General features: G+C 42.3%; 1 protein-coding gene across 2 annotated transcripts in view; it reads left to right on the top strand.

Annotated features, from left to right (window-relative positions):
- The window catches only part of SAMD4A (sterile alpha motif domain containing 4A), a 219,004-nt gene that overhangs the window by 131,865 nt on the left and 73,919 nt on the right, over nucleotides 1-13,220 (top strand). For both annotated transcript variants that reach the window (XM_033107809.1, XM_033107810.1), the window contains one exon: nucleotides 2,069-2,587. In XM_033107809.1, the coding sequence (XP_032963700.1) occupies nucleotides 2,069-2,587 (519 nt within the window). The remainder of the gene's footprint in view (nucleotides 1-2,068; nucleotides 2,588-13,220) is intronic.

The following is a 13,220-nucleotide window of genomic DNA, read 5'->3' as shown; positions in this document are numbered from 1 at the left end:
CCCCAGGACAGATTGTAGAGCCTTTCTGGGTGACTCCTCTGAGTCTTTTGTCATTCTGGCACTTCAGTTCTTCTCCACGCCCCATCTTAATCTCTCCTGCTTCAATCTGAAGACTTCTACTTCAGCCTGTTGACTGTTCATCTCCTTATGAGATCGCCACTTGAAAGGAGTCAAACATCTTTCCGTATTTTTCAATTGTAAGCTCAATAACCCCATTTTCTTTCACCTTTTGACTTTCTACGTCTTTTCCAACTCCGATGATTTTTAGTGACCTTCCCTGGGTGGTGTTTGGTCTCTGTGATTTTTAAAACTTGGTATCCAAAACCACCCAACATCACTCTAATGTGGGCCTGACTAATGCAGAGACAAGTAAGAGGAATTATTTCCACCATTAAGTAGTTGAATGGTCCTTTTGATACATCATCTCATTTAACTCAAGGAGGGCAGGTGCTCTTGGTAACACTCTTGACTAATTAGGGAATTGAGGTTCAGAGATGTTCAGTAACTGACCAAGGTTCCACTGCAAATTAAGGGGCAGGTCTGGGATTTGTGCCCAGGTTTGCCTGACTCCAAAGCCCACATTGTTTTTCATTACATATCTTGCCCGATACTTTTCTTTGAACACACCCCTGTTAGTCTTGAGAGTACGTGGTTGATGCATTTGTAACTTATGGTCAGTGATGACTGTTGAGCTTGCCTTGATGTATGTGTGCCTTGCTAGAATTGTGAAGCCCTTTTGCTAAGTTCCAGAAACCTTTCAACTCTGCCGATACTGTGTGAAAGCCAGCGGGACTAGCTGTCCCTGTAGGGTCATCAAAATTGAGGTCTCCAGGTGTCAGGAATGTCTTTTCTAGAAGAGAGCTTTCTTTCCTGTTACCCTAGGTCCTAACTGTCAGTCTCCAGAACAAGCTACTTCTCAGAGGCCAGTCATGGTGAAGTGTATTGTTTACCCATGTTTACCTAAAGGCAACAAGTTTGTGTTTTGATCAAAAGGGTCAGGAAGGGATCCTTGTGAGTGTGTTAAAACAGATCTTCACATGGATGGACCTTGAAGACATTATGCTGAGTGAAATCAACCATTCACATAAGGGTATTCCACTTGTATGAGGTACCTAGAGTAGTCAAAGTCACAGAGACAGAAAGTAGAATAGTGGTTGCCAGGGGCTGGGGAGAGGCGGGTGTGGGGAGTTATTGTTTATGAGTACAGCGTTTCGGTTTGGGAACATGAAAAAGGTCTGGACATGGATGATAGTGATGGTTGCACAACCTTGTGAATGTACTTTTAATGCCACTGACCTGTACACTTAAAATGGTTAAATGGTAAATGTTATGTTAAATATATTTTACCACAATAAAAATAGCTAAACAGATCTTCCATACAGAGAGAAAAATAGCTTGCTTACATGTGTGATGAGAAGTGCTCCTGGAGCTTGGGTCCATCGCTCATTTGAGCTCACAGTTGTTTTCTGAGTCAGCTTCTCAGGAGCAAGGTACAGGCTTACTTCCTTAGGAGGGGCGTCCTTTTTTTTTCTTGACTGATTTCTCCATCTAGGAAGTTTATCAACTCCACACAAATGCCTTTACCAGGCTTTAAAGCACTTTGCCACAGGTGTCTGGAGGTGGGGTGTGGAGGTGGGAAGCAGCCTTATCCCCAAGACTCCAGTATATGGACCCTTGATTCCACTAGCTTTTCTGTGGAGATTTTCTTATTCCTTATTTTCCTGTCTATCTGAGGATGTGGCTAGACTTTTCTAAGAAAAAAAGGGGGGAGCGGGAGGCTGGAATTCTATTTGGCTGTACCAAAGTAGTTGTGGCCTCTTTGGAGACCTGAATGAGAATGAGATTGAGGACCCAAACATTTAAAAACGTTTCTTTTGTGTTTTACTGAAGTCACTTTCCCCTGACAACCAGAAGTTAGTTATCTAATCTGATTCATGGGCTGTTTTGAGAAAATTTAGCCAGGGTCCATAGATGGGGACGCTAAACCACAGGAATTCCCTTTCCAGTGTGGTGTTTTGTGTCATTGGGGCTGTATTTGCTTATTTGCCCTGTATATTTTCCTTTTCAGGAATCATTAACCAATGGCAACAGGAATCCAAGGATAAAGTGATTTCCCTCCTGTTAACTCACCTGCCTTTGCTGAAGCCAGGAAACCTCGATGCAAAAGTGGAGTATATGAAACTGCTGCCACAAATCCTGGCGCACTCTATTGAACACAATCAGCACATAGAGGAGAGCCGGCAGCTGTTGTCCTACGCCTTGATACATCCGGCCACTTCGCTGGAAGACCGCAGTGCTTTAGCCATGTGGCTGAATCACTTGGAGGACCGCACGTCGACCAGCTTTGGTGGCCAGAACCGAGGCCGCTCGGACTCTGTGGATTATGGACAGACGCACTACTATCACCAAAGACAGAACTCCGACGACAAGCTCAATGGGTGGCAGAACTCTCGGGATTCTGGGATTTGCATCAATGCCTCCAACTGGCAGGACAAAAGTCTGGGGTGTGAGAACGGCCACGTGCCCCTCTACTCCTCCTCATCCGTCCCCACCACAATCAATACGATCGGAACCAGCACAAGTACAAGTAAGTGCCCTGGAAGCCCTTTAGCGCAGTCTGGTTTGGCGACTTGCTGTGTGTGGCATGTCCGGCTGGGAATGTCTGCTCCGAGCACCCGTAACCCTGGGAGAGAAGGGCTGGTTTGAATTGGCTGTGGGAAAGGGATCTTCGGACCCCAGCTTTGTTCCTCTTTGGTTTCTGGAAGGATAAAAATCTTGGGCAGGTAAAAGTGACTGATGGTCCAAATTTGGGTGACGAATAGACTAAAAAACAATTTTTTAAATAAGAGAGAGAGAATGAGTGGTGAAAGAAGGAAACCAACTGTTTCCACAAATAGAAATGCCTTTCATTCTCATGTCTTTCACCCTGGGGTCTTTGGGTTTGCCGAGATGCTGAGTTACGTGTGATTTTCTAAACCTGCTTCTAACCCAGGGTTAACCAGACAGCCTCATGGGCTTTGTGCATTTTCTCTTTTATTTTTTCCTTTTCCTTTCTTTTTTCTTCTTCTTTTTTTTTTCAATTTCACCCTGGAATGTTCCCTCCCTCGCATTTCCTGGTTTTGTCCCCAGTTGTTGGGGCACTTTTGCTCCTGACCAGGGGGAGCGGGTTTGCTGACTGAGAGTGCTGCTCTGTCCTGTGGCCTGATGCGAATGCGGTGGCCTTCTTTGGCGCAGTGTACACCCTTAGGAGACGCAGGTCAGGACCTGCTTTGCAGGGGGTGAGAGCGGAGGACAGCCTGCTGCTCTTTCAACCACTAAAGCAAAGTACCCTACCCACAGCTGGAACTAGGGCCAGAGTCCTCTCTGTAGCTTCCCACTTAGACTGAGCAAAATGACAAAATGCCATTGGTGCTTCTGTAGTGTAGCAATGTGGGAGAGTGGGCCGTCTTTAAACAGAATTCCTTGATGCTAGTTTGCATGTGTCTGTGAATAGTGTCAGTGCCAAGGTAACTTTCTTCGGGAAAAGCTTTGGTCAACATGCAGGAACCCCCAGTTAAAAGATATGAGAGCATTAAGAATTGACAGTGATGGCTTCTTGGCCTCTACTTCCACTTGGATCTTTTGCCTAAGGGGCCTTTTAAAATGGTTTTCTTGAATCTGGAGGAGTATTGAATTATAACTACATTAATTGAAACAGTATCTTAGTGGAATAACCAAGGAAATACTTAAGATACTGCACTGAAAATGCTACCACATGAGATTTTAAATTCTTTTTTTTTTTAATTTTACATTTAGATATCAGTAACTTGCACATTTTGAGAATTAGGTGATTATTGCATCATTAATTTATTATGTAAGAGGCTCTGGTGACAGTCAGTCTCTTTCACAGACTACTAATCCAGGGGATGGTTTAACTAGCCTCTGTGTGACAGAAAATCATGGCTAGGACTGTTACAACAGACAATGCAGGCTGGGGTGACAGAGCTTCTTGGCCCAAGTTTCCTGGGTCTGCAACAGAACCTGGTAATTACTAAAAAACTTTGTGATAGCCGAGAGAGATTCAACCGCCAAGCCACTTTCCCTCTCAAAACTTGGTCTTTTGTATTTTAAGGGGTTGAGTTTTATGTCATTTGTCTTGAAATTAGTCTTGGGTCATCACATTTCTATTGCTACTGATTTATATATTCAGAGTCCGATGTTGACAAGATTGGTACATTCAAGATGGTTATCAAGTTGTAGTCAACAGGTGCTTTCATTTTTTACTGTGTCCACCCAGACCTGCAGAGGGAGGAAATGCTGAGATGACAGTCATGGCCTCCCAGATCTTTGGGTTCCTTTATAGAATGTGAACAGAAAAGGACTTGAAGATTTAACAAGATAGCTAGATTATATATCTCAGGAAGAAGAATGGGGTTGGAGCCCTGTTCCAGAGAAGATAAGAGCTCAGATCTCTCCTCCATAAAGTTTCATTCAAACGCTTAGGCCATGGCAACATTTGTATTTCAATAATACCTCTTTTAAAAAAAAAAAAAACATTAATGTCATTGCTTTTCTCCTCTTCATTGCATACAGAGATTAAATTGTGTTTGGATCATTCATTCCCTCATGCCTCTATCAAATATATCCTGAGCACCTGGGAGGCAACTTGACACAGTGGAAAGAAAAAGGTCCAAATCTCAGATCTACAATTTGCTAACTACAAGTTGGCCACGTTATTTAACCTCTCGGAGCAAGGTCCCCACTTGTAAAGTGGGAATATTCATGGTATCTACCTTTGAGGGCTGTGGTGAGGTTGAATGAGATTGTGCATGCTAAATGCCCAGCCCTGGCCAGAGCTGGCAGCAGCTGGCACTCAGTAAGGTCTACTGAGTGAATAAATGGGATGGACTAGGAAAGGCAGGGAGGATCAAAGTGCAAACACAGATACCCAGAGACTGTGCCCTCCTTTGCATCTTCTGATGGTCACCTGACAAAAGAACCTTTCCTGAGCCCCAGCCATACGGAGTGAAATGGGGGCCTCGGATATGCTACGACTTTGGCCATTTCACTGCAGTAGAAAATGGGTTAGACTGACCTCTTCTACTGCACTGAAGAGCTGCATTTCTTACTTCATTCAAAGTGGGAAAAAATATCTGCACCAAACAACCTGATTATAAGGAAAGAACTATGATCAATTAGTGCTTCATATTTTCAGATTATGAACCACATTAATGACAGTTAATGAAAAGAAAATAACTAGAAGACCACTTCCCTTACACAGTTTGTTTTTAACCTTGGTTAATTCCACTAATATTTTATTCCTTTGGTCACTGTGCTCCAGCAAAGTGCCTTAGCATTCGTGGCTTCCTCCCTGTGTGAATTCTAAATCATTTAACTATCCCACAAACACTTACTGCCTACCTACTGGATGCTTAGCACCGGATTCAAGTCCATGGGAATATAAGGAAGCTTAAAGAAAAGTGTTTCCCCCTTCAGGGAACCTATAATACAAGTGGAAAGGGAAGATATAGCCTCACAATTGAAAATTAAATCTTTTCCCCAGACTTATCCAAAGAAATTTTATATAGCAATCCATGAGTTATATAATAATGCAGTTAAAAAAGAAAATCTCTAAGAGCTGCCAGAGGCAATATAAGATTTTTTTCAGCTGAATGGGGTCGGGGGCGGAGGAGTCCGTACTATAAGCACTGTGAACGTAGGGAATGGAGAAATTCCTGTGAACTGGAGAGTCAAGAAAGCCTTCACAGAGGAAATGGGAAGTACTAGGATGGACATTTAGAGAGAAGGAGACGGGAGAGCACTGAAGGTAGGACTACGCGTTGTGACAAAGGCATGCAGGTTGTAGTGTGCAGGCAGGGTTGGAGGACAGTGAGGAAAAAGGAGAGATTCATGAAGGAAAGGGCAGTGAGGGGAGGCGATGAAAGCAGACTAAGGAAGGACTCTGAGAGCCCTACAGAGGCCAAGCATGACCCCATGAGCGTGGGGGTGACATTGGCAATGGTGTACAGGTACTGGTCTGCTGGTAGACTCCTTCGATAGCAAGTGATGAGTGCAGAGTCGGTGAGTTTCAGAACCTCAGTGTTGAGGTAATTCAAGTATCATTAGGCATGGAGCAGAGGAATGGATACTAGAAATGTCCCTAGGTGGAATTATTAGGATTAGGATTCAATACTGACTTGGACTTGCATTATTGATTCACTTATTTGTTTATTCATTCACTTAGAAAATGTTTATTAAGCACCAGTAGGTGCCTAGCCTACTCAAGACACTCAGAGCATGTCAGTGGGACATGCCCTCCCTCGTGGAGTTTGCAGTCGAGTGTATATAAATTATAGGACGTAAGTGAATTGTATAGTGTGCTAGAGATTGACAAGTGACGTGGAAAGAAGAAAAAGAGCAGGGTCAGGAGGATCGGACCTAGGTAGTGCGGTGGTTATAGTATTAACTAGTGTGGTCAGGGTTAGACCTGATGGAGAAGGTGACGTACAAACAAAAACAAAGGCGGTGAGGTGTTATTAGCCAAGTGGGTGTGTAGGGAAAGAGTAGTCAAGGCAGTGAAAAGGCTAGAGCAAGGATCCCAAGATAGAGAAGATAGAGAAGATAGAGGGGTGCCAGCTTATTTGGGGAAAAGCAAGAAGGCCAGTGGCTGAAAGAGAGTAAATGAGGTGAGTAGCGGTGGGGGTTACAGAGTAAAGGGACAGATCCTACAGGGCATTGTAAGTGCACGGACTTGGATGTTTTCTCTCAATAAACCAGGAAGCCATTGGAGGATTTGGGGCAGATGAGTGACGTGATCAGACTCACATTTTAGAGGGATCACTTTGGCTGCTGTATTAAGAATAGATTGTACTACGGCAGGGGCAGAAACACAAAGACCAGTTAAGAGGCTATTGCAGCAATTCAGGCAAGACACTGATGACTCAAAGCAGGACGGCCACAGTAGCAAGGGTGGGGGGAGATGTGGTCTGAGCCTAAGTATATATATATATTTTTTTATTATTATTAGTTTCAGGTGCACAGGACAAAGTAATACTTAGGCGTTTATCATTTATATCCCTCACACTGTGGACCCCCCGCCCCCCATCCACTATCTCTCTGACATCGCACCGAGCCATCCCATTTCCACTGTCTCCACTCCCAATGCTGTACTCCGCCTCTTGTAAGTGTATACATACATATACATACATATACATATATATATAATATTATAGTTGGCATTCATTATTGTTCAGCTTCAGGTGTACAGTACAGTGATCAGGCATCTACATCTTCCCTGAGGTGCTCTCCCAAATGGGACTGAGCCTAATTAAGTATATTTTGAAAGTACAGCCAACAGGATTTCCTGACAATGAATGAGGGGTGTGAGGGAGAGAACTCAAGAATGACTCCAGGGTTTTTTGCTTATACAACTGTAAGGATGGCATTGCCATTAGTTGAGATGGGGACAGTGTCTATTTATTGAGTATGTTTCAGGGTCAGATTGGGAGTTCAGTGTCATGTTTGATGAGTTTGCATGTCTGTTAGACAATCTGAGATGTCTAGTAGGCAGTTGGATATATGAACATGTCGTTTGTGAGAGAGGACTGATCCGAGATAGGCATTTAGGAGTTACCAGCAAGTGGGTGGTATTTAAAGCTATGAAACTAATTGAGATTACCAAGACTGAGATGTAGACAGAGAACGAAGGACCAACCTTGGGTACTTTAACATAAAGACTGGAAAAAGAGCGGGGAGCAGCAAAAGACACAAAGGAAAAACCATTGAAGTTGGAAAAAAAAAAGTCAAGTGTGTGTGTGTTGCAAGGCAAATGAAGCAAATATTTCAAGGAGGAAAAAGTGATCAACTGAGAAAAATTCTACTAATAGGTCCCGTGAGATGAAGACCAATAATTAATAACTGGATTTATCACAGAGGCATATTAGAGATACACTGGGAGTTCCTCACACATGATAGGCATTTAAGCGATGAAGAAAGTTAAGTTAGTGATTCCAAAGAGGTAAGAGGCAAGACAGGGAGAGAAACTACAAGCTTGAGTTTGGATGTATATTGACTTTGAGAAGGTGCTGGAACATTGAGATGGAGAAAAATGATGTTTAGAAGGCATTAAAAATAAATGGTGGCGCCACGTAGAGTTTTTGAAGGAGGGGATTAGTATGCGGCTAAGAGCAGGGGGCACAAACTAAGCCCCTAATATAACAAGAATCAACCTATTTTCATCCATTTAGACAGACGTTAAATCAAGTGAGATCCAATAGGACCTTCGAGCTGGGCCTTTTCTTCCATGAGATAAGAGAAGAATGGGTTGGGACAGGTTGAGAAGTCTATTATGCAACATATTGGATAGCGTCAAGGTTCTTTAGAAGAGAGGGAAGACTATATTTTCTGTGCTTCACTCTCCTTGTAAGGCTACTCGGGTGTCTGATGACTTAGAGCAAGAATGTGCAGATTCTTCATCATAAGCCTGTGGGATCAGAAAGGACCAAAGTACTGGCTGTCACAAACCGTACATAAGTCTTGGTCAACTTTCATCACAAGCAATTCCAAACATAAAGTGCGTAGAACCTGGCTTAGCATCTCTGGGTTTGCTTCCTGTCTAAAGTCTGCTACAGAAGAAGTAAACCATCCAGGAAAAGAATAAGACTCTCGGTTTTCTTAAGGGCCGGCAGCTTTCCCTTGTGTGGAGGTCAGTGCCACCTCCCTTGCCCCACACTGCTTTTCAAACCATTGTCTACTCTTCACTGGCAGATTTGGACCTGGAAATAAACTTTGTGCAGCAGTTACAAATGAAAGGAACTTGTTTCTGTTCAAATCTTGCAGTGCTTGATTTTTTTTTTTTTTCACATTCTTTACATGTGGATTTGAAAACCTGCTAACTTTTGCGAGCCTAGTATGAGGCAAGGACTCAGAAACTTTGGGTAACAGAGATTATTCCAAAATGCTCTATTTGAACTGCTCCTTTCTACAGTCTTATGGTATAGCTTGGAACCTTAGTATGTCTTTTATTAATCTTGATTGACTTTTCTGATGATAAAAACAATACATTAAAAAAATTTGGTACCACAGATCATAAAAAGGAAATTAACAGTGATAACATACAACTACATAGTGTTTACTACGTGCTGGCTACTGTTCAAAACCCTTTACATAAATATTAATTAATTTAATCCTCATAACCCCACGAGGCAGGTATTATTGTTATTCCCATTTGGCAGATGAGCAAACTGAGGCGCAGAGACGCTAAGTAACATGACAGATTAAGAGAGCAGATGAACTGGGGTTTAAACCTAGGCAGTCTGGCTCCAGAGTCTGACTCTGAACTCAAGGTTCCTTGCCTCTCCCTCCTAATACATTGTCAGAGATTGACTCACTTAGTAGCTAGTAGACCCTTGTTTTTCTCTGATCCTGAAATTGTCCCCACGTAGACCAGCCACCCGATAGCATCAGTATTCCCCACAGCATACAGATCCAAGACCCTGCCCAATTGCTGCTACTGTGTGACTCCCTGTGTTTGCTTTGCACTGATTCATATACTTTGATGTCAGCCCTTAGCAATCTGTGTCACAGGTTTTGGTCAACATGTTCACCTCCCCTTCCTGATTACAAACTCCTTGGGACAGCAGCAGTTGTATCTTTATCCTTCTTAGAACATGGTGTGGCTCAGAAAGTCATAGAAGCTTTGGAGATGGCAAATTCCTGGCACGCATTCAGCAGCCACTCTCCTGTGGCAGAGCATGTCTGTTAGATAATGGCTGTGTCTTGCTAAGGCCAGATGTGGCCTCCCAATCCTCTTCAATGCGCCCCTCGAGGCAGGCACCATGATTCAATAAGAGATGGCATGTGAGCTAAAGCCTGCCTGCCCACCCTGCCATAAATGTTTACTGAACAGTAAGGACTTAATAAATTCCTGGGCTCTCTAGGCAGATGTTCATGAAGTTAATGAATTTCCAAAATAAACGAGAAAAATGTCCTTGGGAATTCATTAAATATTTGGCGATAATGTGGGTCACTTAGCCTTCTGTCATGATCCTCCTAGTGACATTTATTGTTACTCTTGCTTTTTTTGTGACTTACTCTACCAATTCGGTCTCAATACTAACAAACTTAATAGCATACTATGATCTTGATTGTGGAGGTAGTTATATGAATTTATACATGTGGTAAAATGCCATAGACTTATACACAAATTCATACCAAACAAAATTACTGTGTATTAAAATTGCAGAGCTCTGAGTAAGGTCAATCATCTTGTCTAATTGTAATGCTCTATAGACATGCAAAATGTCCCCTTGGGGGAAGCTGGGTGATGGATACATGAGACCTCTCTGTGTAGTATTTTTGCAATTCCTTATAAATCTGTAATTATTTCAAACGTGAAAGTTAAAAAACAAAAACTTTGGGAACATCCAGTGCCTGAACATTTCTTGGGCCTTGGTCTTTGTTTCTTGGCCTTTCTGGGTGTGGAGGGTCTGTCCATTTATGGAAAGGATGGCTGCTTGGCTCCAGGGAGCCAACACCTGAAACAACAAGACTTCAGCAGGCAAGGTGAGAAGTGGGAGCCACATGGAGCTCAGGGAAAGTGGCTCCTTTGGGAACCCCTGATCTCCAACTGGAAAAAACCTTCCCCTGAGGTAGCCAGGGCCAGTTCTTTCAGATACCTGGTTGGCTCAAGAAGTCCTTCCTTTTCCCTCTACCCTTCACATTTTCTATAAGGCCAACAGCCACTTTAAGCTCATTCCAGTCAGCATGCAAAAAACCATCAGAACACAGATATTCAAGGGAAGGCCATACAGCTTTAGGCAGACCTGATAGGAAAAGAGGTCTTTGCAAGTGGCTTCTTAAAAACTGAAAAGGAAGGACACAGTCTGGAGACTGTTTCTGTCTTGCAGACTGCAGGTCATCCTTGTCCCAAGCCTTTGGAGCCACTGGTATTGTTTGGAGTTCCTTTTAAATTTTCATGGAATTATTTTGTCTCTTACCGACAGAGTTTCTCAGTGGAAAATTTCTTCCTACCAAAAATCTAGCCAACCTGACATGTAACTGAAAAATTCCATTATTTCCTTAACCCCTCATTTGTTCTTCAAAGAGGTAACCCTAGTTGCTTTGCTTCCTTTGAGAAACATTTATAACAGCTGGCATGATATATTTTTAGCTTCAGCTTGCTTCCCCTTTGGGGGAAACTTTTATAAGTATGGCACTGGCCTTCCTGATGCTCCATTGTGGAGATGGCTCAGCGGTGTCTCGGAGGACCCAATACGGACGCTGCCTAATCCTCCTCCCGTTTCCCAAGTCCCCCGGTTTTACAGGACTGTGCTGTTCCTCACCATGCCTAGTGTTTGTTTTCTGGGGCTTGGGGAAGAACAATCAGAAAAACACTAGAGTAAGCAAGAAGCTGGCTACTTTATTGTGAGTCGGAGATCCTACTGCTTGGGAAAAGTCAAAGACCTGCATGGGCTGCATGCGTCCTGGGTCATGAGGCAGGGCCATCTGTCTCCAATCCACGAGGATTTTTTTAGACTCTAATGACAGTGAGGGTTATTAAACACGAGATGAGTTGCAGAGGAAGGCAGTAATGTCTCCAATTCTCCACTGTACTTCAAAAATAGAGTAGATTCTGGCTGGAATAAATGGCTTAAATTGGACTAGCCTGGAAGAGGGGAGGAATAAGGAGATGAATAAGATGGCTTTTGAAGACTTTGAGCTCTGTAGTCCTATAATTTCTATTATTTCACAAGACTTAGAGTCACAGTCTATCAATGGCTACTCCACGAACAGTTGGACAAGGAATGATTTAATCTTGCATCGACTTATGTTTTTCTTTTCTCACTTTTAAGATTTCCGGGGACAAACTCATGTTTACACTGAGGAAAGATGTATTATGAATGTAGCAATATATATATTTATCTTTGATGTCTTTAATATGAAGTAAATTAAGCCCTAAATTTCATGGTTTCAAGTGAGGGTAAATCTTAGTGGCAGCAATTACTATCAATTTGGGGTATGTTTTCTAACTCTTAAACACGGTACATGTCATTCCTGCCATTCCACTAACCCCACCCTAGTCCTCAACACTCTATTTGGTAAAATATACTATTAGGAAATCCCAGGTGTAAGTCAAGTAAGACAGGGGTAAGGAGATGGAGAAGCAAGGTAGTCAGGGGGTTCCAAAATCTGGAAAATGCTATGAAGGACTTTTGTGGACTGGAGAAAGGCTAAAATTCCCAACATACTCTGGGGTAATCATTCTTCGCCAAAAATTTGGACTGTTTCCATAGACAAATTCCGTGGCTAGAATTAGAGAGTAGAGCCAATGAGAACACTGGGTTTGCTTTAGAGACTTGTTTCACAGCCAGCCTTGCTAAGATGCATTCTTTTGGAAAAGTCCAGCAAAACCCATATGGATCTAAAAGATTTATAACAGGTTATTTTATACTTTAGTTTCCTCCTTGACACAGTAAGACGTTGCAAAGCAAAGGAAATTAGAAGGCTAAAGTGGTGTTTTAGATATTCAAGTTTGAGGTATAAATGATGAGGCAGTCTTGATCAAGATCAAGAACATGGCTTTGAAGTCAGATGACTTGGTTTTAAATTCCAGCTCCACCAATAACAACCAGATGTGTGACCGGGGACAAATTACTTAACCTCTAAACCTCCTTCCCTCATCTATAGAATAAGAACTAATTTCAGTAAAAGGCCTCTCAATTGACTTGATCAGGATGGGTAGTTGATGTATTAATCACAATAGCCATTTAAAGCAGGGAATTATAAAAATTTTTAAAAAGGCATAAGACCGTAACCATATTATTTTAACTTAAAGCATAAATATATGCATTCATGTGCCATCTTTTGTATAGAACGATAGCCCTTTCTCTGATGGCAGGGCTCCTGTCTTGGGCTGTTCTTTGTCTTTCCTACATCAGTCACACCCTTGGTGCATTATTGTGATTTCTTTAAAATGAAGCAGGAGTTTGAAGACATTTGCAAAAAAATCAGAGTACAGAATCTTTCTAGATTGATTTTTTTTCTTTTTATAATTTAGCTTAATAGTTTTCTCACCCTGAATTCAACAATAGATTGCCAAGCAAAACAATGAATGTTTCTAAAGCATGTAACAAAGTTTTTGTACAATTAACTTATAATTCACATATCATTGTTGCTGTTGTACTTTTTAATATTATATATTTATCACAATAAGTGCAAGTGGTATAGTCAGGTTTGGGGAC

The sequence above is a fragment of the Rhinolophus ferrumequinum genome, chromosome 6 (assembly GCF_004115265.2).
Source record: "Rhinolophus ferrumequinum isolate MPI-CBG mRhiFer1 chromosome 6, mRhiFer1_v1.p, whole genome shotgun sequence".
Taxonomy (NCBI): domain Eukaryota; kingdom Metazoa; phylum Chordata; class Mammalia; order Chiroptera; family Rhinolophidae; genus Rhinolophus; species Rhinolophus ferrumequinum.
This window is presented reverse-complemented; position numbering and strand designations above follow the sequence as displayed.